This window comes from Plasmodium inui, assembly GCF_000524495.1.
Source record: "Plasmodium inui San Antonio 1 unplaced genomic scaffold supercont1.1, whole genome shotgun sequence".
NCBI lineage: Eukaryota > Apicomplexa > Aconoidasida > Haemosporida > Plasmodiidae > Plasmodium > Plasmodium inui.
This window is the reverse complement of record NW_008481835.1, coordinates 239551-263841: the sequence shown is the minus strand read 5'-3', so window position 1 is coordinate 263841 and position 24291 is coordinate 239551. Positions and strand designations below refer to the sequence as shown.

The window sequence follows — 24291 nt, the reverse complement described above, 5'->3', positions numbered from 1 at the left end:
TTGCCAACCTTTTTTTTTTTTTTTCTTTCCTTTTTTCCTGCTCCTTTTTGTTTATTCTGTTTAGCCTATGCCCCTGCTTCGCGTTTACTCTGAAGGTAAATTTAAAAAGGAGGTGAAGTTATCAGGAGTGGAATTTCAAAAGGCAGGACGCCGCAAACGTTGGGTAAATTTGCAGCAGTTGGTTTTCGTCCTCTTTGCGAAGCTTCTTCCTCCTCAGCCCTGGGGAACCCCCCAAATTGATCATCTGGGGGAAGCAACTCGGCTGTTTGGCTGTTTTGCAATTTGGAGGTTTTCCAAAATAAGGGATTTCCAATATCAGGGATTTCCAATATGAAGGTTTTCCAATTTGAAGGTTTTCCAATTTGAAGTGTTTCCAAATTGACGGCTTCTCAACTTGAGCGCTTCACAGAAAGCGCTATAACATTGGGGTGAACACAAAATGGCGCGGAACGTTGAGAAGGGGAGGTCGATGCTAAACCAGTGGCTAAAGGCCAAGGAGCTAAGTGAACAGAAAAGCTTTTTTAAAATTCCCAAGAGGGTTAACGAAGTGGAAGATTTGGAGACCGCTGTGTCCTGGTAAACAAAAGGGAGAGAAGCGCAAAGGGAAGAAAAGAAAGGAAGCGCATTGTTATGCTATGTTATGTTTTTTTTTTCCCCACAAATATGCCCCCCTCTCTGCATTTACTTCCCTGCCTGTCTTTGTCCTCCCTGCACGGCCTCGTTAAAAATGTGCGCTGCTGTGCATACATATATGTCCCTATCCCTGCGCGGAAATAGGAGTACACCTTGACGTAGGTACCCACGTGTTTTCCTTATTTTATTTATTTTCCTTTTTCTTTTTGTCTCCTCCCCAGCCGCAGACATATCATCAAAGAAATATGCAACAAGATAAAAGAAATCCAAAACTACAGTTTGAGCGACCAGCATATAAGGGAGCTGAATGACCAGATAAATAAATTAATTTCGATCAAAAATAAGTGGGAAATTCGGATAATAGAGGTAAGGGTAGTAGCGATCATGGAGTGAGAGACGCGGGAAGCCGAGAAAAATGTGGACAGAATGATTGTAGACTGCATATGGCAGCGCTTCTTATGATAGTGTAACACGTCACATATCGCTCCACTTCGCCCTCCTTCAAAACGCACAATTTGACACCCCACTTAATGTGGCACTACCGTTTTTTTCCACTTCTCTTCAGCTGGGTGGCCCGGACTACCAAACGGAATCGAACACACTGATCAACGCGCACTGTAAGTTTGCACATTTCGCTAGTGCGCCCTCTTCGTTTGCTCATTTGTGGTGTTCTCCCCTTATGCAGCATATATGTTTTTCCCTTCCTTTAATGCCTCCTTTTCACACCTCCCCCACGCAGGCAGCGAACTGAAGGGAAACAACAACTACAAGTACTTCGGGGCAGCGAAAAACTTGAAGGGCGTAAAGGAACTACTATTAAAAGAAAGCGACGATCGGAAGAAGTTCATTTTAAAAAAAAAAAAGGAAAACAGATTTTTCGATAAGTATGTAAATATTCACTACTTTGGTTATTGTGATGATCAAAATGAAATGCTACTCAGGGAAGAATTAAAAATGCAGGATCGACTCGAAAAAAACGATTTAAAAACATTAAAAAGGTTGAGATCACTAAAAAATTATGATTAAGGCAAAGCAGGAGTAGAGAAGGAATATCGGGTAGGCCACAAGGTATCGCTGGCTATTCATCCGGAGGGCCTACGGAAGGCGGGTGAACAAAGAAAAACAAAAACAAAAAGAACATTTGGCAATATATGTACACATGAAGGGGGAGTTAGAAATGCACACAAATTGCACATATATATGTGTACGTAGCAGAGGTGGTGGTGTATGCCACTCCACCGCTACACCATGCACATGCCAGAGGTGATTATTTTATTTTTTGTTTTTTTTTCCCCATACCACTTCGAAAAAGCGCGACGCTGTGAGGGCCGACCAGGATATACAGAAAAAGGAGATGGTGTACCCCTTCTTCGATCTGCAGAATGGCAAACATGGCATAATTTGCGGAAGTGGCAAAGTTTTCCCTTTTTTTTGTGCAGTTTGTGCGCACTGTTGAGGCACCATTGGGGTCTTTTTTTGTTTTTTTTTTTTCTTTTTTTTGGTGTATTTAACCCCTGGGCTTCTACCCGTGCTGCCCACTCACGAGAGACTTTTCCCTTTACCTCAAATTGATAATTATTGAAATGAAAGACAAAATGACCAGGGGAAGCAGTGCATAACCCAGCATGCTTATTGTACGGTACAGGTCCAGCGTCAGACTCTGAAGTGAAGGGATTGCAGAAAAAAAGAAAAAAAAAAATTAAACAGATATAATCATAAGGAATGAAAACGTAAAAGTGGCTTTTTTTTTTCTGGCACATGTAGCAGTGTGCACCACTTTTACGGAATGAAACATCTGGGAAGCACTTCACTTCATTCACTTTTTTTTTCCCACCTGGCTCATCATGTTAAGAAGAAGATATATGCTTAGGCTGCTGACAATTCCGATCAGGTATATGTAACTGAAGGAGGCTTTTCCGGCCTGCGCGGAGGGGAGGGTGTGCGATTGTTTAGTAATTTAACAGGTGAGTGATTATTTAGCGATCAGAACGGCGCGCTTCCTACCAGCAGCAGTATAAACCCCAGGGCGAGGACAATGATTAAAGGTCCAGATAAATCAGAATTTTCGAACAACGTGTCGTCGATTCTGTGGGGAGGGGACCACGACGGACAGGTGGAGGGGTGACATAAGGGCATAATGAGCTAATTGGAAAATGCTCAAATGTAGACTGCGCATAGCTGGAGCCATTTTTGGAAGACCCCTCGCAAATGTGCGATGTGGCTCTTTCTCCCCTCTTTATGTGCACACTTATTAGCCAGACGACACTGGTGGAACGTTATGCCCCTTCCCCAATAGACTTCTTCCCTTACTTGTAAAACATAAAAACAGATTTCATTCTTTTCGAAATTAAGTCAAAATTGATTCCTAATTCTTCCAGTAAGGGCAGTTCTTCCTCCTCCTCTTCATCCTCTTCTCGTTTATGTTCGTTTTCTTTTAATTTATTTTTATTTGTTGAGATAAAGCTTCCAAAAAAGGATTCCCCGCTTTTGCTCACATCGTGGTTAGCACTTGGCGGGTTGTTAAATGGGCTCGTCACCACACTGTTGTGATTGTGGTTGCCGACGCTGCTTCCACTATTCTGTGTGAAGGTGAAACCTTTTGGTGCTGCACTGCTTTGGTAGAAGTTATTTTCAAAGGGGGCACTCGGGATCACATTGTTACTTGCCTTGTTGTATCCACCTTCATATATTTTTTTATTTACATATGGGTTTGTAACGTTGCCTAGGCTATTTAGGTTGCTTTCGTTGGCCCCGAAATTGGGGTCGTCATTATCATTTCGGTTATTTCCCCGGTTTATGATTTTCTGGTTGTAATAGTTCATTTTGCATAGGGCGGTGAAAAGTGGTGGAAATTACTTTTTAATGAGGATGCTTATTTGACGATGTTGAGTAATCCCTTTTTACGTGTCGTCTTTGGCGGGCACTACACCCTGTGTGTTTTCGTTGTCTCGCCACTTGTCCTTTCGCTGGTCCAGCACATATCAATGGTGGGAAAGGTGCGACTCTGCATAAGTTGGCAGCCGCCCTCTCCTTCTTACGCCACCCAGCTACACAACGGGCGATGTATAAGTTGGAACAAACAAGGGCTTCAAACTAACTCTTACGTGTTGTATGCAAAACAGCAACGTCCAGTTCGTTGACGAGGGACTACACAACTTTGGTTCTCCCGGAGCGAAATTTAGGGAAAGCAGGCAGGAAAAGGCACAAAAAAGGAAGAAAATACCTTTCCTTAGGTGAGAAAAAAAAAATAAAATAAAAGAGGCACAACATAGATTATCATACGTGTGCACATACAAATGCGCGCGCTTATTTACAAACTAAGCCGCCCTCCCCCTCACAGAGTGGGTATAAGTATACATACGCATTATTCTTTTCTTTTTTTCCCCGTTTCGAGTGAAATCCCATATTGTAGCAATGAATACTCAAACGGCGGGATATCATCACTACAGTTTGATTGTGCCCCTCCTCCATTCTTTTTCATTTCGCTTCTTCAGTTAAAATGGAATAATTTTACCAAGTTTCAGGACGAAGATAATTCAAATGAATGAAGAACAAGCGGGAACGTGACGTGGAAATATATATGCATGTATTGTTATGTATAAAATTATTGCATACCACTTTGCTACGCCTACCGCTTTGGTTTAGTGTTTCTCTTTTCTTTTTCTTTTTTTTCTTTTTTTTTTCCTGCCGCTCTCGAGAGAATGAAAAAACTGCCATTTAAATTGCCATTTACCGCGCATACATTTGCGGAATCTTTTTTTTTCTTATTTTTACCCTTTTTGTTAATTTTCTGTTATTTTTTTATTTCCCTATCTTTTGCTTAAAATGGGTTTTGAAAAAAATGCCCTCTTTTTCATTGGTTCTTTTTGTGCCTTAACGGTTATACGCAGCGCGTTTTTTTTTTTTTTTTGTTTATCGCCGGGAAAAAATACTTCTTCCGTGTCATTCACGTCGTTTTGGTGGTCTACCCTTCGTTGTATGTAGTTTGGTCTTCGCGCGATCCTCCTTTCGCCACCCGACAACAGGGGAATGTTGGCATATGTGCGGTTATATTGGCAGGCCAGCTTCTCCGATTAGCCACCAGGGTCTAGCTTCCGCGGTCCACTTTTCCCTGTGCATCCGCGCGAAAACCACGAATGGTAGGAACGGAGGAGATAGCCCCTCCCCCCCACGGGAACGAATGCAGTAAAGTCCACGCAGGTGTATAGCTCCCCACCTGTGCTAGCACAAGCCGGTCATGCGTACTTCACGTGCACATCCTCCGCGGTAACATCATAGGGACGCATGTGATGCCGTCCTACATCACCCCCAAGGTGTCGACCGATGCAACCCATCCAACCCACCCATGTCCAAATGTGTGGATAAAGAGCCGCAGCTTTTTTCCCTTCCATACGTGTAATATGTGGCCACGTCCCTCCCCCGAGAAACCAAGATGAAGATCACAAAGGAGAAAAGAAACATCAGGTTCGAATACGAACTGGAAAAAATGAAAAAAAAAAAAAAAGACAATGTATTGATACTAAACATTATTAATAGCAAAATAAATTATATCTGCTATATTTTAAAGAGTGACTACAGGGACATAATAAATGACGTGAGCTACGAAAATAAGTGCTCTCTTGAGATCTGCTTCTATTATTGCAAGGCGTACATCACCTTCCTACTGCTCTATTATCCATACATACACAATTATCTGAAATGTCTCCGAAGTAACAAGCTCAGAATATACCGCAATTTTTACAAATACATTTTAAATTTGCCGAACAATTTTTGTTCCCTCCTGTTTAAGCTGAAAATTGTTGACGAGGTGAAGAGAAGGGACGCACAAAACTCCAGCAATGATTATTACCATGTCGGGAATATGTGCGACGGTGGGGATGTTCCCCCTGCAATGGGATCCTTGCATGACTTCCATGCATCCCATGCCTCCCCTGCGCTGCTTCAGCTGAGCGGGGCCAACTTCTTCGATGCATTCTCGAAAGACAGCTATATAAAAATTTTATTCTCTCGTATTTACGTGAAGAAATACCACAAGCGGATTTTTAAGATCCTAAAAATTGTCCTTTTTTATCACTCCTTGCCAGTGTTTTCCTTTTCACCCAAGTTTTTCCGAACGTACCATAAGGGGAGGCGGAGGGGGGGAAAGAAGCAGGTTAGCCAAAATAATGTGCCACAGGGGGGAGAGTTCTTCACGAAGGATGATACCAATGAGAGGGGAAAAGATATATTCAAGGTTTCCCCCCCTGAGGAGGAGGAGAAGAAGAAAGAGAAGAAAAGGAAGAGGAAGGAAAAGAATGAGAAGAGGAAGGAGAAGAATGAGAATCTGAATCAGAAGAAGGACCTCCATAACAGAGTGCCATTCAGAAGGAGGTACTTTAAGACGCCCCTTTTTAAACACGTGGAGGTACCCACCATCTACTTGGACGACTACGACAGGAGTAGCAGCAGATTGTTGGTTAAAAAAAGTCTGGTAAAAATCAGGAAGAGGAGAAAAAAAGGAGGAGACAAAGTAGAAGATACATTTCTTTCAGACAACAGTGCAAGTGCAACGAGTGCAAGTGTAAGCAGTGAAAGGAGTCCAAGCTGTTTAAGCGACTCGGAAGAGGAAAGAGAAGTGGAGGCCTTCTTGAGACAAGAAGTGAATGTCCCCAATGAGGAAAGCGGTGGGATACCTACAACGCATAGTAACGTTGGTGCGTCTGCGTTGGAGGAGGGGGACTACCCCAAGAGGATCTGTACACATGAGGAGAGCATCCATCTTATGGAATCTACTCAAAATGAGCACCCATCAGGTGCAACGCTGGAAGAAAGGAACAACAGCTTCCAGGCGAGTACCCCGAGAAAGGGTTATTCGCCCCAGGGACTATGCATGGAAGAGAACTTCCTCGAATTTGTGCGACACGAAAAGGGAAAAAATAAATCGCAGAAGCAGATCGAATATACGTATGGAAATTACGTACTGAAGGATATACGGAAGTACCTAAGACAGGAGAGGAAAACAGGACCAAAGAGGGAGAAGAAGAAAATCTATTTGCATGAAATGTGGAAGCATATAATCGACTTTGACCAAACGGATGATAATAAAAACACGCTCATACATAAAGCTTGCTTAGTTTCCAATGCGAACATAATTTTTTTACTTCTACGTTTGAACGTGAATCTGATGGTTTATAATGACAAGTGTGAGTTGCCTATTCACTGCACTCTGTACAATTGCGACACGTACCTTTTTCTCCTGTTGCTGCATAATACGGTCGAGTATCTTTTTTTCTTTTACCTAAGCGCCTACGGTGGAGGCGGTCGAAGGGGGGAAGGGTCCCCAAAAGTGAGGGCCACCAAGAAGACAAATCCCACGGAGTGCCCCTCAAACACTGGCGACGCCAAACCGGACGATCCAAGGTTGAAGCGCGAGTTGGAGGAAAAGCAGGCACAAGGGAAGAAGACTCTACTGAACGAGGCGCACAGGGAAGAGGAGCACGCTCAAGGGACGAACGGCGAAGGGATGCTCACCGAAGAGACAGGAGAGGAATGCCCCACCAGGAAGGCAAATAAACGTCACTCCAAATACATAAAGGACGACTTCTTTTATCACAAAAAAATTAACAGCGTTTTTCTCACGGCTGTTGTAAAGCTGTACTTAAGCATATTGGTGAAAATTATCGAGCTTGGAAATTTTGAATTTTTAAAAATCCTATACAATTACAATAAAGAGATTTTTTGTTACATTTTACATAGGAGGGACATGTGCTACTTCCTGTGCTCGTTCGCTTCCATGTACAACTGTATGAATGTGTTTTTGAGGCACTGCAATGGGATGTTGCGGTGTCAGCGGTGTGTGGGGGGGAGTAGAAAAAGGAAGAACGATGAGGGGACGCGGGGGGCAGAGCATGCCTTCGTGGTGCGCAAAAACAGGCTTAGGGAGGGCGCTACGCAAGTGGAAGAGGAGAAGAACAATACACACAATGTGGAAGACGAAGAGGAGAAGCACAGGACACACAATATGGAAGAAGAAGAGACGAAGTACACCACACACAACGTGGAAGAGGCGCCCCATGTGGACAGTGCGCGGATAGCCCCCCAAGGCAAAAGACCAGCCAGGTGTTACCCTGTGAAGAAAAGAATCGACCGACAAAACGGAGTGGAAATATTTTACTCAAACGAGTGCTCCAAGCACATCTTCGTGCCAGAGCCCAGCGACCATCCCTACGTGAGGAATAAAATTAAAACGAACATCCCGGAAAACTCCAGCAGGTTAGACGTCCTAATATCGAATAAACATGGCATATTGAGGCTAAACACGTTCGTCAACTTTAAGTTGAAAAAGGTGGAAAGGAAAGCAACGGCAAATGACATTTTAAGGGTCCACGACATTTCGTACGTCAAAATGTTACTCAGAAGGATAAAGAGGTTCACTTCGAATAAATACGATGATGTCAATCCGTACGATGATTTTTTGGAAAACACGAAGAAGAATAGGAAAAATTACCTCTCCTTATCATCGGATGATTTGAATGTATCTTCTTCCTTTGCTGTGTCGGACCATATGGATGTTTTGAATAGTAGCGAAATTATCAGTGCCGTTTGCGAAGAAGGGGCAAGCGAAGGTATGGAAGGCTCCAATGAGGTTGGCAGTGAGTGCTTCAATTCGGGTGTTCCCTGTGGGAATAAAGAAGCGAGGGGAGAGGTACTCTCCATAGTGAGGGACAACACCAAAGGGGGCGAGAGAGAATTAGAAATGCCAAGTCAAAGTCTCAGCACCGATACGAAGGAAAACGCAGGAGGAGGTATCCAAAGCAGAAAGTGGAATAGCGCAAATAATGGAAAGGAAAAAGTAGACAAATTAATTTTGTTAGACAATGATACCTTTGTCAATAAACATTCGTTTAACTGCGCATTGAATGCCAGTGGAGTGGTTTTAGAAGCGCTGGATTTTATACATAGGAAGAAGAAAAGAAAGAAAAAAATTTTCTGTGTTGTTAGACCCCCTGGTCATCATCTGGGAACTTACGGTGCTGCGCAATTTAACCAAAGCGATGAAGATAGAGCAGCAGGGAGTCAAGGATTCTGTCTTCTGAATAATGTAGCCATCGGAATGTCCTACGCAAAGTATAAATACGAAAGGTTCGAGCGGATCGCCGTGATCGATTTTGACATCCACCACGGAAATGGAACGGAACAAATTATCCGAAATTTGGGATTAAAAAAAATCAGAATTAATGACTACGTTGATATATATAGTTGGAAGGGATGGAAGGATAAGAATGACAGGAATAGCGTATTCTTCAGTTCGATTCACGCATTTGATGGCTACTTCTACCCGGGAACAGGAAACGACACGGTGGAGTTGGAACCATACATCATTAATGTAACTTTGAAGAAAAATATGAATGAACAAGATTTTCTCCAATTATTTCACGACAACATATTAATTCATCTGTTTCATTTCCGACCAAATTTGCTCTTCCTATCTGCTGGGTTTGATGGACATAGACTCGATTTTGTTAATAACGGCTTTGTGAAGAAAAACACGTCTACCTACTTTCATATGACGAACTTAATTTTGTCTCTCCAGAACAAACTGCGCTTTCCCATCATTAGTGTCCTCGAGGGAGGCTACAACACGTCCAATGACATGGCATCCGTTTTCAGCTTGTCCGTTTTGGAGCACCTTCTTTCTTTCTACTACAGCGATGCGGTGTTTGTGGCGGGGCGGAGGCGAGGTCACTTCGCTAGGCGCGCCACGATGGTGAATAAGGCGAACAGGAAGGTTACCACCGCCAACAGGAAGGTTGTCACCGCCGACAAGAAGTCTCCAACCGCCACCAGCACCACCATCCACTGCGCCAAAGGAGGCACTCTGAAATTCCCACACATCTCTGTGGGGAAGATTAAAATGGATGCCATGTTTAAAAAATATTTCGCTATTTTTAAAGAAAAGACGAAAGAAACTGAAAATTTGAAGTTAACTAAATGTGTGAGAGATTATGAAGCTTATTTGAAGCATTTTGTTGAGAAGCAAAACGAAGTGAAAATGAAGGTGAACACGTTTCTCTCTAAACATATGAGACACTTTGATAGTTTGCTTTACCAACGGAGGGCTCTACATTTTTGCAACCTAGGGCAGATTTCCCTCCCATTTGAGGCCTATTTCTACGAAGTTATGCGTCATTTTAGGATTTTTCTCGAAGGAAGTGAAGTCGCCAAAATGGACGCGAGGGAGCTGTCTACCAACTCGAGGGAGTTCTTCTCCGTGCTGAACAGCCCGTCCGACTTGCGCGATTTGGACCCGGTCTATTTTCAGCGGTAAGGGGGAGAACAGACGCGAGCGCAGCTAAGAAGTTAAGCAGCTGAGCAGTTATCGTGTTGTCCTGTTTTCCCGTCGCCTAACCTTATAGCCTTTTGCTTTCACCCCCTTTTTTTTTTACCATCTGTAGGCACCCCGAGACACGGTTTGAAGTGACTAACTTGTGGGAACCCAGCTGCAGTTGATCAGAATGAGTTACTTTTTTTTTTTTTTTTGTGCTTCACACATTAGGTAGACACTGTTGTCGATTTTGCCAGTCTTGCCAACCTTTCCAATTTTGCAACAACTCTCTGTGCAGCTTGTCATCCATTCTCCTGCGCGCTGTCCTCATGTGTAGTGTGCATTACTGGGAGGGATCCACTAACAGACATATCTTTGCCAAACCGTTTCGCAATTTTATCCGAGTTGTGTGTGAGTTTATGTGAATATAACATAATAACCCCTTTGTTTGTCTCATTGCAGTGCCGTTTTGTTTTTTCTTTTTTTTTCCCTTTTTTTTTTTTACGTCACCGTATTGACTTGTCTCCACTTTGTCAAAATATAGGCATCCTTTAAAAACGCGCGAGGGAATAATTTTCGTCTGAATCTGGTCCGTGCGCAACTCTCGTCCTGTGTTTTGGCGAGTTGGTACTTGGCGGTGTTTCCCCTACGGTGGTGTCTGCGTTTGTTGCGATTTCCTCGTGTTCGTATGCCCCCGTGCTTAGGTACTTCGTCATCTCGTCGTTTCACCGCCTGGCTGCGCATTCTGCCGCAACTGCAATGGATTTCAGATAATTCACACTTCCACGTAGGTTTAATTCCGCCCCGTTGTGGCAAAACTTAACTGTTACACTGCATTGCGTCCATCACGAAGAACATCGCGTTGAATTTTTTTTTTATGTTTCTTTTTATGTTTTTTTTTTTTTTTTTTTTTTTTTTTCCCTTTTTTTCCTTCATTTTTTGTAAATGAGAAAAATGCCACGAGAAAATGAGATTTAAAGCGCGCTATGTTAACCTAGGTGTACTACTCCTGGTGTTTTTATTTTGCATGAACAAATGTAAGGGGTACATTCTGAACATAAATGTTGTGGATAAGGATGACTTGTTTATTTTTTTGTACAAAAATGAGCATTTGTTAGCAGCCAGTTACTACAATTTTAAGCCGTCGTATTTTTTCTCCGTCGAGGAAGGTACAGCAGCGGAGTAGCAGGCCTTGAGCAGACGGCGGGAGTGTCGCAGCGGGTGTCCTCCTAGATGTGTTGACAGATCTGCCCCCGCTCTACAAACCGCCACAGATGCCACGCACGGCCTATACTCCACATACTTCGCACACGCCACGATCACACGTACACATACGCCTAAACATACGCCTGCACATACACCTACAGATACATCTTCACTTACACTCACCCTTCCCCCCCACGCAGGCGAAATCAACATTGATATGACCATCGACTTCCGGGAGAACAAACTAGTGAAAAAAAAAAAAAAAAACCAAGAAATATTGGCAAAGGCAAACAAAAACTCCATTAACATTCTGAACAACTTCAATGTGGACAGAGAGTATTTTCACAAAAAGGGAGCCACAACAAGCGTGGCAGAGACGAAGGAGGCTTCTAAAACCATCGAGGAAAGATCCAGCTCGGAGCCGTACACAAATGGACCTATCCACAATGAAGGAAGCACAGGGAGGAGGAACAACAAATCGAAAAATCTTTTCCTTGTTCTGATAACGGCGGACCAATGGCTCAACTACATTAGGCTGAAGAATAAACTGGAGCCGTCTTTAAAAAACGAAGAAAATTACATTTTTACGTCCCATTTTAATTGCATTAAAAGATACCCACTAGAGGAAGGCAACATAAAAAAAACCATACAAATTAGCCAAAAGAACAGATATATGTTGTTCCTGATAAATAACAACAAATTAAAAATTGACTTAAAAGGAAACATCGTTTTTTATGATTACAGGACGAAACATCTGTCTCATGACTTTCTCTTCATTCCCAATGTACTCTACTTTACCACCTACATTTTGCTAGTCCTGGTTGTCATCCTAACATTATATTTTCTTAAGTATCGAGAAAGAACGGACATTTTTATGATCCTCAATATGCTTTTTTTCCTTCTCTCCACTTATTTTAATTACAAAAATGTCAACTTCATTCGGGAACGGGGCTACATGTACCTTTATTTCTGGTAGGGACGGGACGGTGGTTGGTCAAAGTGCGGCCTCACTGTGTTGCCTCATCCCGCTGCCTCATCTTGGCCCCCACACAGACACATGCCTACGTGGGTATCTTCATATGTTCACACATTTTCGTATTTTTCCCTGCAGGGTGTCGGCAAACATTTTGAAGAAAATCCAAGAAATAATTTCATTCATCATATATCTGCAGGTCTCCCTGGGTAAAGATGCGCGGTTGGCGGCATGTATCAGAAGTAGCTTCTTCTTTTTCCTCGTTTCAGATTTTTTTTTTTTTTTTTTTTCTTTTTGCCCCTTTCCCAGGTGACATGTACATTCGAAGTCACCTAAGCCGAATAGAGATTCAGTTCATGATTTGCTTTTCCGTCATTTCGTTTTATACGGGCATATTTGAAATATTTCTGGGGAACTTCCAGGTAGAGCGGCGCGCGCAGTAGCAATGCATTTGTGCGTACGAGCAGACGAGGAGTGCATTTCACTCACGTGTCCCGTTTTTTCCCCCTCCCCGTTCTTCCTGCCCCACCACAGGCCCCGCGGTACATATTACAAGCCTTCGCCTATTTGTTCATCTTCATTGCGATTAACTTCACGTCGACGTTCCTCTCGGTAAGTGCCCAGAGGAAGCGCGTCGCACTTGTTTCGAGCGCATGGGAGTTATTCTCCGTTCAAGCTTCCTAAACATGGGGGTGTCCTTTATGGTAGAGATGGCCCAACGGAATTTCTCGCACCCTCAACTAACACACACATCTATATGTGTTCACACCTTCACACCGCCTTGCACACACCCCGTACAGGCTCGTCTATCGGAAGAAAACTTATCCTTTCACGTCGCAGAGCTCTATAAGAAATATGACATTTATAAGTAAGTGCAGATGGGGAGTCCGGCACAGAGCAGCACAGCGCAGTACTACACGGAACTAGTCTGCACTGCACGTTACCCCTTCTATGCTGCTGAAAACGTGCCCCCATCTGTACCTTTCCCTCGATCACGAGATGTTCTGCGCGCATGTTTTTATCAGTGCGATAGAGATTGTCCCAATGTGCAAGTGAGAAAAAGCACATTTTTTTCTTTCCCCCCCTTTGTCATCCTTTTTGTCTCCCACCCCTTCTCCGCTCCTTGGCAGAAAATATCGAGTCATATTCTTCGCCGTAATTCTGAAGCCCATTCTGTTAATTGTCTACAAAGTCCTGTGCCTGTCCCCATCGAATATCGATTTGTACAGCTCGCACGAATTTCTTTATGTGTTCTTTGACATCACCTTCGACATTGTTTTATATGTCATAGTAAGTTAAGAAGAACGTGAAGTAGTCAAGATAGACGGCGTGGATGGCATGTGTCTGTCGGTTCACCCTTTTCTTCACACGTTTTTGCTTCTCCTCTTGCTCATTTCCTTTGCGCCCTGTACACGAGCATATACGGTGACACCTCTCCCATTTCTTTTTTCCCCACCTCGCGCAGCTCTTTGTTTTATTTCGAGCCGTTAAGCCTATTAAGCTTTTAAAGGTACAGTCTCGCCCAAGTGGCCCATCTTTATACGTTACGCATTATGCAAGCGTTATGCGCCTACATGTATGGCGACGCCGGGAACAGCGCGACCCTCGCGGCTTGACGGGAGACTCGTTGCGTGGTTTTGTGCCAGAAGCGGCACGTACGTGTGCCACTCCTACGGCGGCTGCCTCTGCTTTGCTTTGTTTATTTTCTATCTTTTATTTTTATTTTATCCTATTTTATTCTTTTTTCTTTTTTTTCTCCCCTTAGCACATTTTAAGCAATGAAAATTTCCACATAGATTAGTTTGACCGCTGATTCCCAGGAAGGAAACCACCCCTATTCCTTTTCCCTTTTGCTCTATCCTTTTTTCTCCCTTTTTCTCTTCCCTTCTTCCTTTTTTTTTTATTCCGTCCCTACTTTTTTTTTCTTTTTAAATTTCACGTTGGTGTATTCCCTGCGCGGTGTACGTCACTCGCTCTCGACATTAGCTGGCGTACCTTTGCACGAATAGGCATGCCTCATGGGTGTGTTTACTTTCATAGTTATTCACCTGTATGGGCATTCGGGCCTCTTTGAACTTTCCCTTGGTATTCTCGTTTGTTCCTCCATTTCATTTTTTTTTATTAACCCTTGGTGCGGTTGCCTCACCGTCTGGTTACCATCGGAAGCGATTATTCAACCTTTTTGGTTAGCGCCCTGCATGGACACCTCTCCGTATGGCTGTCGCCTCTTTTGTTCACCTCCCCATTTGGACAAGTGCGGGACGACTAAATGGAGACCCCCTGGCAGACGCATCTGTACCATTTGAGAAAATCTAGCGAGGCGGATACCTCCCTGACACCGTTAATGTACCAAAAAGGGAAATAAAAAAGGAAAAAAGAGGAGGAGAAACGTGTCCTATCTTTGTGACAGCTAGCACAGCGAGTGTTGCCGAAGAGGCACGTATTTTCTCACCTTATTAGATGTTGTCTTGCTTAACCTCCTCTGATGTCTTCTTGCCCCACCTCATATCTGTTTTCTTGTCTGCTCCCCCTCTCCGCACAGGTACAAACTCCACTTTCACTTCCTAAAACTGAGGCGTCCCTTGAAATACCTAGGAAAATGCGTAACCTACTATGCGAGCACTCTGGGAAAGAGAAAAAGAATTAAGATTTATGCTGACACGGACCACCTGCGAATCATCAAGGTGGCTCTAATTTCATCCTGCGGCAAAGCCATCCAAATTGAGAGAATTGAAATAAAAAAAAAGAGAAACAATTTTTACATTCATTTGAAAGAGCCCACAAAGATAGGGGTATACAAATTGGTCACTTTTTTCTATTACCAAAATGGAGAGAAGAAAACGGAAGGGATTTACCCTGCCAGTAATAGAAAATTAGGGAGGAAGAGAAAAAAATGTGTGGAAACCCCTCCTCGGGGGAAAGACCCTACCGAGGAGGAACACAAAGAGAGGGGATTTCATTTTGTTCTTCCAAATGGAGGGGAAATTTTCCATTTTCATTTTAAAAGGGTAAAGTTTGAAAGCAAAAGGAGATACACATATATAAATACGTTTTGTGAATACTTTTACCTCCCTCTGGTTTTTCCATGTCTGCTTTACAACAACCATAGGGCAAAATTTAGGCTCAAGGTTTCGTTTGAAATTGAGCTAAATGGAGCAAGCAGCGTCGAGTCGACATGGGGTGAACCCCCAATAGGACCAGGCGTCAACTCTTCTTTCACAGATGGTCACAATGATAAGAAGGCACATGGTGATAGAGATACCCCTATCCGTGTTGTAAGCCCAGTAGACTTGGTCGTCACGAATAGTAGGCTCAAGAGGGTGTATTACAGTCAGGGAGGTGGCGGACTGTACTCTTCACTTTGGAAGCGTCTCCAGGGGGGGTCCATCGGAAGGAGGCACTGCAGAAAGGCTTCTCGGTGGAGTAGGGTACCTTGGTATACTAGGCTACCTCTCTCGAGAAAAGCAGACCTATTCCGTTCGCCTCTTAACAGGAGGAATGCAGCGACAAAAAAGGATGAAATGCACTCCCCAATTGGGGGTCCTAAAAAACTATGGAAGTTGTACCAGCCAAGTGAAGGGAGAAGAAAACTCACCGAAGCATCATCTGGAGGGAAGAAATTCATAACGTACCACTTTTGCGAGACGAGCAAAATTACCAGCTACACATTTTGCCTGTTCGCCGGCTTATACAACAAAGTAGAACTGAAGGTAAAAAGAATTTCCGTTTTTATATACATAGAAAAGGGAGAACCTTCAGAAAGCAGCAATGAAAGAAGCAGACACGACTTTTTCCTCCACGTGGTGAAAGAAACACTAATGATGTATTTGAAAATACATGTCTTCCACGCCATGTTGGAAGAGAGTGGCTTCATCCAGTTCATGATTCTAAACACGTATAAGTATGCAGGGGAGGAAAATCACAACTGTGTCACATTGTTGATGTCGCTAATTGCGGGAAGTACAGTGTTTAGCGAAAATAGAAACAATCTGGAAGTGGACTTCCACAAAAAGGTTTCACTAGTCAAACTAATTGTGCACGAAATTTTTCACTCCTTCTGGGGAAACTGCCTGTATTTTAAGAAGGCCAAATATCTGTGGTTGAAAGAGGGGCTTACCAGATACTACGAATTGAGGCTGTCTAAATCGGTTTTATCTAAAATGAGTAGATTTGCTTCTTACAGGTGGAAATTAACCCTTTGGTTCACGCTGGAGTATCATTTTTATATCCTCCTTGTTGACACTCTGAACGTGTATAACCACGCTTTGGACTTTTCGAGGGGGGGAGAAACAAAATGCAGAGAAGATATGTACTCGAAAGATATCCACCATTTTTACAATACACTAACTTACAACAAAGGAATGAACATCTTCAAAATGATCAGCGTGATGACGAGACCCTATTTCTCCCTCATCATGAATTTGCTCTTCTACACATTTTACAATTGTTCCATAAATTTAAGAAAATTTTTTAAATTCTTTCACTTTTTTTTTCGCCTTTTTCATGTGAAGCCATTTTTCCTCAACTACAATCCGTATGAAAAGTGTGCACGTATTATGAAGGCGCTCATTAGAAGGAAAAGGAAATTCTCATTTGGTCAACTTCAGAGAGCTGTTGGCGGGGCCAGGAGGTCTACGCTCCGGGGGGGACGCCTACGTCACAAGGAAGCACCGTGTGCTAGCCAAGAGACAGTATGGGGGGCTTCCTTTACCCACCTTTTGAGCTCCTCCTTTTTGAAGCGCCCCTTTAAGAAGCGCTTCCAGGCTTACTGCATAGAGGAGGCCAAAAATCCTGGAAGAAAGCCAATCGGAAGTGCGAAGCGGAAGAGAACTCCTGGTGTAAGGCCACGAAGAGGAAGAAAAAACAGAGCAAGCAAAATAGCATCATGGGGGAGGGTCCAGCCAGCCCTCAGAAGAATACCTCAAAAGGGGGCTCCTTTCAAGAAGGCGGTCGCTTCCAAAAAGGTGGCTGCTTCCCCAAAACAAAGTTACGTCTTGGAGAAGATAGTGCAAACGTACGTAAGCGTAGTTGGGCCGCCTAAAATATTTTTGAAGTTTTTTAAAAATAAAAATAAATTGCTAATAACGCAGAAGCATTTCTACTATGACAATTACGAGCAGACGTTTAAAGAGACGAATGTGCTTTTCCACGTGCCACTTATCTTTACAGTGGGGCGTAAAGTGTACAACGTACTTCTAACCAGGAGGTATGCCCTGATAGATGTTCTAAGGGGGAATGAAAAAGGCCTTCGTGAAAAAAAAACAAATCAATTAAATGAAGATCAAAACACATTTACCATGAATGCGCAGAATGTCTCGTACTTTTCTTTCCACTTTGTTGATATATTTTCATTTCAATTTATTTTAAATTCGATAAAGCATAACCTATGTCGTAAGGCGGACATAATTCACGTAATCACGAACGTTTTTCTAAGTCTTCTGGTACGCCTAAAGAGTTTGAAGCAGATAAAATACTTAAACTCTTTGGTTTCTAGACAGGTCTTCTTGGTAAGTCAGTTTCTCGGTCGCCCTTCTAGCGCTGCTTTGTTCTGGCGTATGTATATTCTTTTATTATAAGCACCTCGATATGCCTACTTACACACAAAACCCGTTCGCTTACTTTCCCCCCCCCCCTCCCTACCCCAAAGTTGTACAAACTTCTCAAAGAAATGAGACACACAAAGGGAGAAGTGCACACCGTTGGGATGATCCTGTGCGAGGAATTCTTCAAGTGTTATGACCATTTCAGCTCATACTTCTCCAAAATTGAAGATCACAAATTGAAGATAGAAATAAACAGGGAGCTACGATCCTGTGAGAAGTTCGATTATCTGCGTGACGAAATTGAATTCGTATTTAAAGACTTCAGGAATTCCCTGTCCAAGATTTTTTTTTTCTACAAGGAAACTATTACTCAGCTGTTGTGATAGGTGTGCCCCTCGGGTAGAGATGTCTACACGGAGAAGGGGTTAAGCGGGTTGAGTTTCATGCGGACATTTCCCCCCTGATGTGCAACACGGGGGAGAAAAGAGAAAATATTATTGCTCCATTTTGGGGGGCAACCCACTCATAGTTTTACGCGAAACGGAAAAAAGATGAAAAAAAAAATTCCCTTTTTCTTTTTTCGCAAAGGTAACTGATTTACACGATGCAGCCGCCCCCCACCTAAAGCGCAAATGTGAAGCTGCTTGTTTCGTCATTGTTTGACACGGATCTGTCCGAGGCCGGCCTCGTCTGCAGGGTCTTCATGATGCTGTAACTTATGTGCCTGACTTGTTTTATGTTGATGAACAGATTGCCAAGCCCTCCGATTTTTTTCCCGTTCGTGAAGTAAATACCGTAGTAGCCGTATCCTGTATAGGTGCAGTTGTTGTGCAGCTGTTTTGCGTAATTGTTTCGTCACTTTTTCGTCCTTTTTTCGTCATGTTTGCATCGTTTGTGCCTTTTTGTGTGCCTTGGGTGGAGAGAGCTCCCATTTGTTTCGCTCGGACGGCACCTTTCGCTCACAAGTTGGTAGAACTGTCCCCCCCCCCTTTTACCCTGCCGAAGCTGAAGCTCTCGTCTTACCCGTGCCCGTCAACTTCTGAATCAAATTCCTGCTGCTCGTTATAACGATGTAGTGCTTGCAGTCGTTGTAGGTCATGAGGCAGTAGCTTATGAAGTTGTATATGTAGCTGTTGACCCAGTTCCTTTCTTCCTCCGAATTGGTACCTGCGCTGGACGTTATGCCTTCACGGAGGAGCCACGGCGCACGCAGTCAAAGCGCGGATGCATATGTAGGAAGTTGTAGAGATGGGCAGTTTGGCAGATAGGCAGTTGCGCAAATAGGCGGTTGCCCATGTGTACGATTGTGGGCCCACTTGGGTGGACAAACGACATGCACTTTACCTATTTCGCTCCGAATGTTGCTGTCATTCTTCTTCACGTAAGCCTTGACATACTTGGAAATGTCTGAAATAAAAAACTTGTGCATAATTTTCTCAAACTTTAGCTTGTCCCTCTCATTTTTCTCCTTGGACAGGTGAGACAATCCCTCTGCGTAATCGTAGTCCACTTTTTCCGATCTTATAGCCGCGCTGCGGACATTGTGACATTCAAAGTGTTGGGAGGAATTGTATGTTGAGTCTGTTTCACACTTTTCACTTTCTGTGATAAACGATTTTTCGATGCTTAGGAGTTCCCACACACACTGAGACATGTTGCACACGTGAGAGGGGAAGAGGATCCTATGCAAATGGAGATGCGACTAAGTTGGCAATGCTACAGAATGGTCAACAAAATGGCCATATCAGACCAGGTCACGAAAAAGTCAATATATTATGAACAGGTCAGGTGACTAGCTATTTTTCATTGTTGAAAGAAAAAAAAAAAAAAAATTGGGACAGTTCTCTTTTTTTTTTCGCAAACAGATACTTTAAATGAATAATTCATCAAAAGAGGTAAAAGACAAAAAGTCATAAATGTTTTGATAACTAAAATGAAGCAGTTACTTAATGAGGAAGCAAACCTATTGTTAATTAAATGAACATTTGCAAGTGTCCAATTTGCACACAAATTGGAATGGGTAAGGTTTTGAAAAGGGGCGTGCAAATATGTAGAGGAGAGGCATCGCAAATGTGGTTAAAGGGTCACACTTAAAAAAAATAACACAAATGGGATGTGATAAGATGGGATACGATGTGATAAGATGGGATACGATGTGATAAGATGGGACACCATGTGATAAGATAAGACATGATGTGATAATATGCGATAATATAACATATGATACGCTTAAATAATCTCATGCACATTCGTATACACACAAAACGGACGTCCCAACAGGGCCTTAAACTGTCAGGTCATTCACAACTCCTCATATGTTTCGAAAAGTTGCTCATCGTCCAAATCGATGTCACGGAATTGCTGTATGTCTATATCTGTATTGGTCTGAAAAAAAAAAAAAAAAAAACACTCAACTGAATTGAATTAGGAGTGGAGAAGGCTCACCGGCTAACTACTCAACTTCGGTGGTGTCCTTATTCAAAATTCCCCATAAATTTGGAAGACACCATCCCTACTATTTATGGAAACTTATGCACTGTTTTTATCCCTTTTACCTTTTCGCAAATCCACGAAATGATACTTTCCACGGTCCTCGGGCCGCGGTACCTGATGGGCGCCTTCTTGTTCTCTTTCGTGTAAAGATAAATGGAGGGGTATCCCTCTGCGGCAGGGAATGAACGGGGGATGGTCGAATGTGCACGTGGGTCATTTGGCCAGGGGAAGCAACAAGGCGCATACATATGTACACGTAGAAATATGGATAAACGAAATGTCGTTGCGCAGTCTGTGTGGGGGTGGAAACGGCCTGAGCTCCTCGTGCGGCCCTCGTCTACTGCCCGTATTGACGACACATGCCTGCAGGCCACGCCTCCCCCCCCTGTGTCACTCACCGATGGGGATGTTGTATATCTCGTTGTTCACCGCGTCGATTTTGCTAATGACAACGTCGTTGTTGTAATCCTTGAATTTTTTTCCGTATAGCTTGAGTCTCTTTCCGATTTCTTTATACACAGGCTCGAATTTGTAGCAGTGGCCGCACCAGGGGGCGTAGTAAAGCACCACGACGTGCTTCGTTCTGTCAAACACGTATTCATCGTAGTTTTCGGCCACTATTATTTTTACGTATCCGTGGTTGAATTCGTCCGGCAGCGCTCTCTCGCTCTTTCGGTAAAAGTACTTCTTCTCGTTGAGGTAGTCCTGGATGAATTGGTCGATGCTCTGCGGGGAGGAAGACGGGAGAAGTGTGTCAGAAGATGTGCACACGGGGGAAGTGTGTAAGTCGGTTCGTCTGCGCTCCAGTGTGTAACTCAGTTGGTGTGCGCTTTAGTGTTTACGCCAACGTATATACTTGCCGCTCATCTCCCCCTACCTGCTCGTTTATCTCGACGGCGTCGCTGATGGGCCTGTACTTGTACGGAACGGTGATGTTATTCTTAAACTCGATGATTCGCATGATCGGCTTGCTGACCTGCTCGATAAGTAGCTCGTTGAGGAGCCTCTTCTCGTACACCTCCTTGTTCCCTGCCACGGAGAAGGTGATATTCGGGTACTTCTTCGCACACTTTATAATATCTGACTTGTTCAAGTCACGTATATTGTCGTATAGGATAAAAAAAGTAACCGTATCGTTTGAGAAAAAAAGGGGGAAATAATACTCAGAAAATTTAATAACCAAGGGTTCGATTTTTTTTTGTATCCATTTTGTTAGTTCCTGTTTTTTTTCCTGCACGGAGTAGCCAGGATTGTATAAAATGCTTACGCTCTTGTCAATCAAGAAGAAGTACTGATCAAAGTCATCATTCTTGAATAAAATTCCATACATGTCTTTGCTCTGTAAATCTTCTAATTTAAAGTGATACCTTTCTGGCATCACTTGATTTTCAAAATAGGAGATGATACTTGGGTCAGTAAGAGCGAAGCAGAAGGTATTCCCTGTTAGGATACATATGTTGATTAGCTCTTTGAGCAGATGAGTATCCTTTTCCTTTCTGTTGATAAAGAATAAAATGGAGTTATTATATTCATCCAGTTTGAGGAACATGTCCAGCTTATTTTTATTTTCAATCGAGTAGACACTATTGTCAAGGTATTTATATATCCACATCATTATGCCTCGGATGCTGTTGACTCCTTTGTACTGATACTTCTCATTTTTTCTTAACATAAAAAGGGCAGGGTAACTATAAACAGAAAGCTTGTGAATAACGGCACTATTCACAGCAGCGTTTATTTTGGCTATCCTTACATTGTTGTCATATTTTAAAAGATTAGAAATGGTTTGCACATTTTCGAGTAGCGAACTGGATCTCTGACTCCAGTGTGTGTAGACAATGAGGAAGGTGAAAATCTTGTCATCCTTTAGCATCTGCTCCAGGTGGGTCATGTCCACGGACATTATTTGGCTCTGTTTTTCTCCATCGTTGCTGGTTCTACATGCCTTGATTACGATTAAGATGCATAGTAGCAGCTTGATTATTTTCATTTTTTTTTTTTCTCCTTTTTCGTGGTGTGCGTTGAAGTTAATTCTCCACTGCTTAACATAGAAGTGGGCGGCTCTCTGTAGGGGAGCAATACGCGGTTTGCATAGACATCCGTCCGTGTCTGCTTCGGTCGCACCTCCCTCGGTCACGCCTTTCCCGGGTCACTTCTTCCCCCCCTCCCTCTGAGCGTGATTATCATATAAGTACGCTCGTGTCGAAATTATTTTGGAATACATCCATCCACGCGACTAACCACACATAGGGATGCGCTTACAAACTGTGTCAGGTGAACCCTCTGTGCACTCTGCCTTCGTGCTGCCACAGCAGAGGAGAAAAAAAAAATTTCGGAAAATTTGTCCTCACCCTTTTGGAAAGATTTCAGCACTGTTTGGACAAATTCTGTGGAACAAAAAAAAATATATATATTTCTCTGAAGAAACAGACAACCACCGTTACGCTACATGTCATTCATGATGGAGTCGCGGCCCGTTTTATTTTGTTCTATCTGTGTGTACCGCTCTGTGCCATTTGGGAAGACTCGCACTCGCATGCCATTCGGAATTTCCGTCGCGCGGCGTCTGCGCGTCATTTGATGCGAGTTTATCGTTTAGAGAGGGGGAAAAAAAAAATAAAAAAAAAAAATAACATATCATAACATAGGAGGGACATGGTAAATCACCTCGCGGGGGCAGCAGAACGCGTTTAGCGGGGCACACTTGTCAAGACTCACATCAACCAGAACCGCTGCGCAGACGGGGCGACGGTTGCTCAGGCAAGAATAACTGGGGAAGCTCATCCGGATGGACAAACCCTTCCCTCTACAAGGAGGCATCTTCAGTTTTTTTCTTGCCGCAGGAATGTCATTTTGGGGCAAATTTTTCTACCAGCAGAGGAGCGGGTCCAAGGGGGAAAAAGAATTCACCGAAATGTGTGCTGTGGTTGACGGCGGGGAAGAGCGGAAGACGGGAAAAAAACGGAATAAATAGGAAAAGGCTGTCAACTGCCCTTCGTCCAAGGGGGGAAAATTCCTCTCGTAACTTCGCATGCACAGGAATCTGCGTCGATAAGCATTTGGATCCGCTGAGCGGGCGGGAAATTCCCAGCAGGAAGAAAAATACGGCCAGGCGCGGTGAGCACCGCCACGTGGGGGCATAAACTCGCGGCTTCGACATGTCGACGATCGGAATGGGAACCAGAATGAAGTGGACCATCGAGCAGCCCACCACCGCGCTTCCATTTCGGCGGCCAAATGTGCCCAATACAATTCTGGGTACGTACGGATGTGCGAAGTTGCGCGAACACACACGGGGGTACAGTTCGCTGGGGCGAACGTGCTTGTTCAAAATGAGGAGCACATAGGGGAAGGGGAAAAAGAAAAAATTTTCACAAAGGGGACAAGAAAAGGGTGACTTCCAAATGCCGTAACAGCTGCATAGGTACACGCGACTGGGTGAGGGTAGCCGAAGGGGGGAAAAAGAAGAGGGCCCCGTGGAACACGCGTTAATGAGTTCCTACTTGTGTGTTGACTTCCACAGTGGACGCCGCGCGACTGCCCAAGGAACAACACAAAATGCGAGGACGAAGAAATATCGCCCGTTCCGAACTAACCGTATATGATGCGGCTGATCGGCCTTCCTGCATGGGCCCCCCTCCTCCTTATGACCTGCAAAGCTTTGCAAATTCGGAAGAGCTGCTTCATCCCAAGTTACCAAAATGTGGGGCCCATCGGAAGCAGCGGCGAGGAAAAACTTTACACAGGAAGCTGCACTAGCAGTCGCCGCCGTAGCAGTGGACGCCCCAGAAGGAGCAACAGAGGGGAACAGAACAAATGGATCGTGTTCAGCAAAAATGACGAGATAGAGGAAACCAGGAAACCACAGGAACAACCGAGCGATGATTATAAAATGGCGAGAAAGAAGAACTTCATAAAAAAGTATGAAGTGAAACGGGAAGAAGTGGAGGCCTACATAGAACAAATGAAGAGAAACTCCACTAGTGGATATGAACCTCAATTTCCGAAGGACGCTTTTAGGACCCCAGATGGATTAACAAATGTCATTTTGGATTATAAATACAAGAATGATAATTTGAAGATTCACAATTATTACTCCTTTTTTGTGTGCTTTTTGAAAAAGCTAGCTGAGAAAGCGG

The 24291-nt window shown here is 43.6% G+C and overlaps 8 protein-coding genes across 8 annotated transcripts in view; 5 read left to right on the top strand and 3 right to left on the bottom strand.

Moving 5' to 3' along the window:
* Positions 1 to 439: 439 nt before the first annotated feature.
* Positions 440 to 1659, top strand: C922_00062 (hypothetical protein; the record flags this gene model as incomplete). The annotated part of the gene is made up of 4 exons (XM_008815679.1): positions 440 to 576; positions 855 to 999; positions 1199 to 1250; positions 1373 to 1659. The coding sequence occupies 4 exons, from the start codon at positions 440 to 442 to the stop codon at positions 1657 to 1659; spliced, it is 621 nt and encodes a 206-aa protein (XP_008813901.1).
* Positions 1660 to 2191: 532 nt separating this feature from the next.
* Positions 2192 to 3455, bottom strand: C922_00061 (hypothetical protein; the record flags this gene model as incomplete). The annotated part of the gene is made up of 4 exons (XM_008815678.1): positions 2192 to 2293; positions 2468 to 2554; positions 2638 to 2719; positions 2944 to 3455. 4 exons carry the CDS (start codon positions 3453 to 3455, stop codon positions 2192 to 2194), a joined length of 783 nt encoding a protein of 260 aa, XP_008813900.1.
* A 1610-nt stretch (positions 3456 to 5065) lies between these two features.
* On the top strand, positions 5066 to 9940 carry C922_00060 (hypothetical protein; the record flags this gene model as incomplete). Its single annotated transcript, XM_008815677.1, has 1 exon — positions 5066 to 9940. The coding sequence occupies one exon, from the start codon at positions 5066 to 5068 to the stop codon at positions 9938 to 9940; it is 4875 nt and encodes a 1624-aa protein (XP_008813899.1).
* Positions 9941 to 10904: 964 nt separating this feature from the next.
* Positions 10905 to 13917, top strand: C922_00059 (hypothetical protein; the record flags this gene model as incomplete). Its single annotated transcript, XM_008815676.1, has 9 exons — positions 10905 to 11106; positions 11344 to 12115; positions 12255 to 12325; positions 12426 to 12538; positions 12651 to 12728; positions 12917 to 12984; positions 13247 to 13406; positions 13582 to 13626; positions 13882 to 13917. 9 exons carry the CDS (start codon positions 10905 to 10907, stop codon positions 13915 to 13917), a joined length of 1545 nt encoding a protein of 514 aa, XP_008813898.1.
* A 468-nt stretch (positions 13918 to 14385) lies between these two features.
* C922_00058 (hypothetical protein) lies at positions 14386 to 18042 on the top strand (the record flags this gene model as incomplete). The annotated part of the gene is made up of 3 exons (XM_008815675.1): positions 14386 to 14462; positions 14659 to 17623; positions 17764 to 18042. 3 exons carry the CDS (start codon positions 14386 to 14388, stop codon positions 18040 to 18042), a joined length of 3321 nt encoding a protein of 1106 aa, XP_008813897.1.
* Positions 18043 to 18280: 238 nt separating this feature from the next.
* C922_00057 (hypothetical protein) lies at positions 18281 to 19313 on the bottom strand (the record flags this gene model as incomplete). The annotated part of the gene is made up of 3 exons (XM_008815674.1): positions 18281 to 18468; positions 18683 to 18844; positions 19004 to 19313. 3 exons carry the CDS (start codon positions 19311 to 19313, stop codon positions 18281 to 18283), a joined length of 660 nt encoding a protein of 219 aa, XP_008813896.1.
* A 647-nt stretch (positions 19314 to 19960) lies between these two features.
* On the bottom strand, positions 19961 to 22142 carry C922_00056 (protein disulfide-isomerase; the record flags this gene model as incomplete). Its single annotated transcript, XM_008815673.1, has 4 exons — positions 19961 to 20044; positions 20215 to 20321; positions 20551 to 20878; positions 21030 to 22142. The coding sequence occupies 4 exons, from the start codon at positions 22140 to 22142 to the stop codon at positions 19961 to 19963; spliced, it is 1632 nt and encodes a 543-aa protein (XP_008813895.1).
* Positions 22143 to 23798: 1656 nt separating this feature from the next.
* The window catches only part of C922_00055 (DNA-directed RNA polymerase subunit alpha), a gene marked incomplete at both ends in the record, with an annotated part of 2596 nt that continues 2103 nt past the window's right edge, over positions 23799 to 24291 (top strand). The window contains one exon of the mRNA XM_008815672.1: positions 23799 to 24257. Coding sequence (XP_008813894.1) covers positions 23799 to 24257 — 459 coding nt within the window. The remainder of the gene's footprint in view (positions 24258 to 24291) is intronic.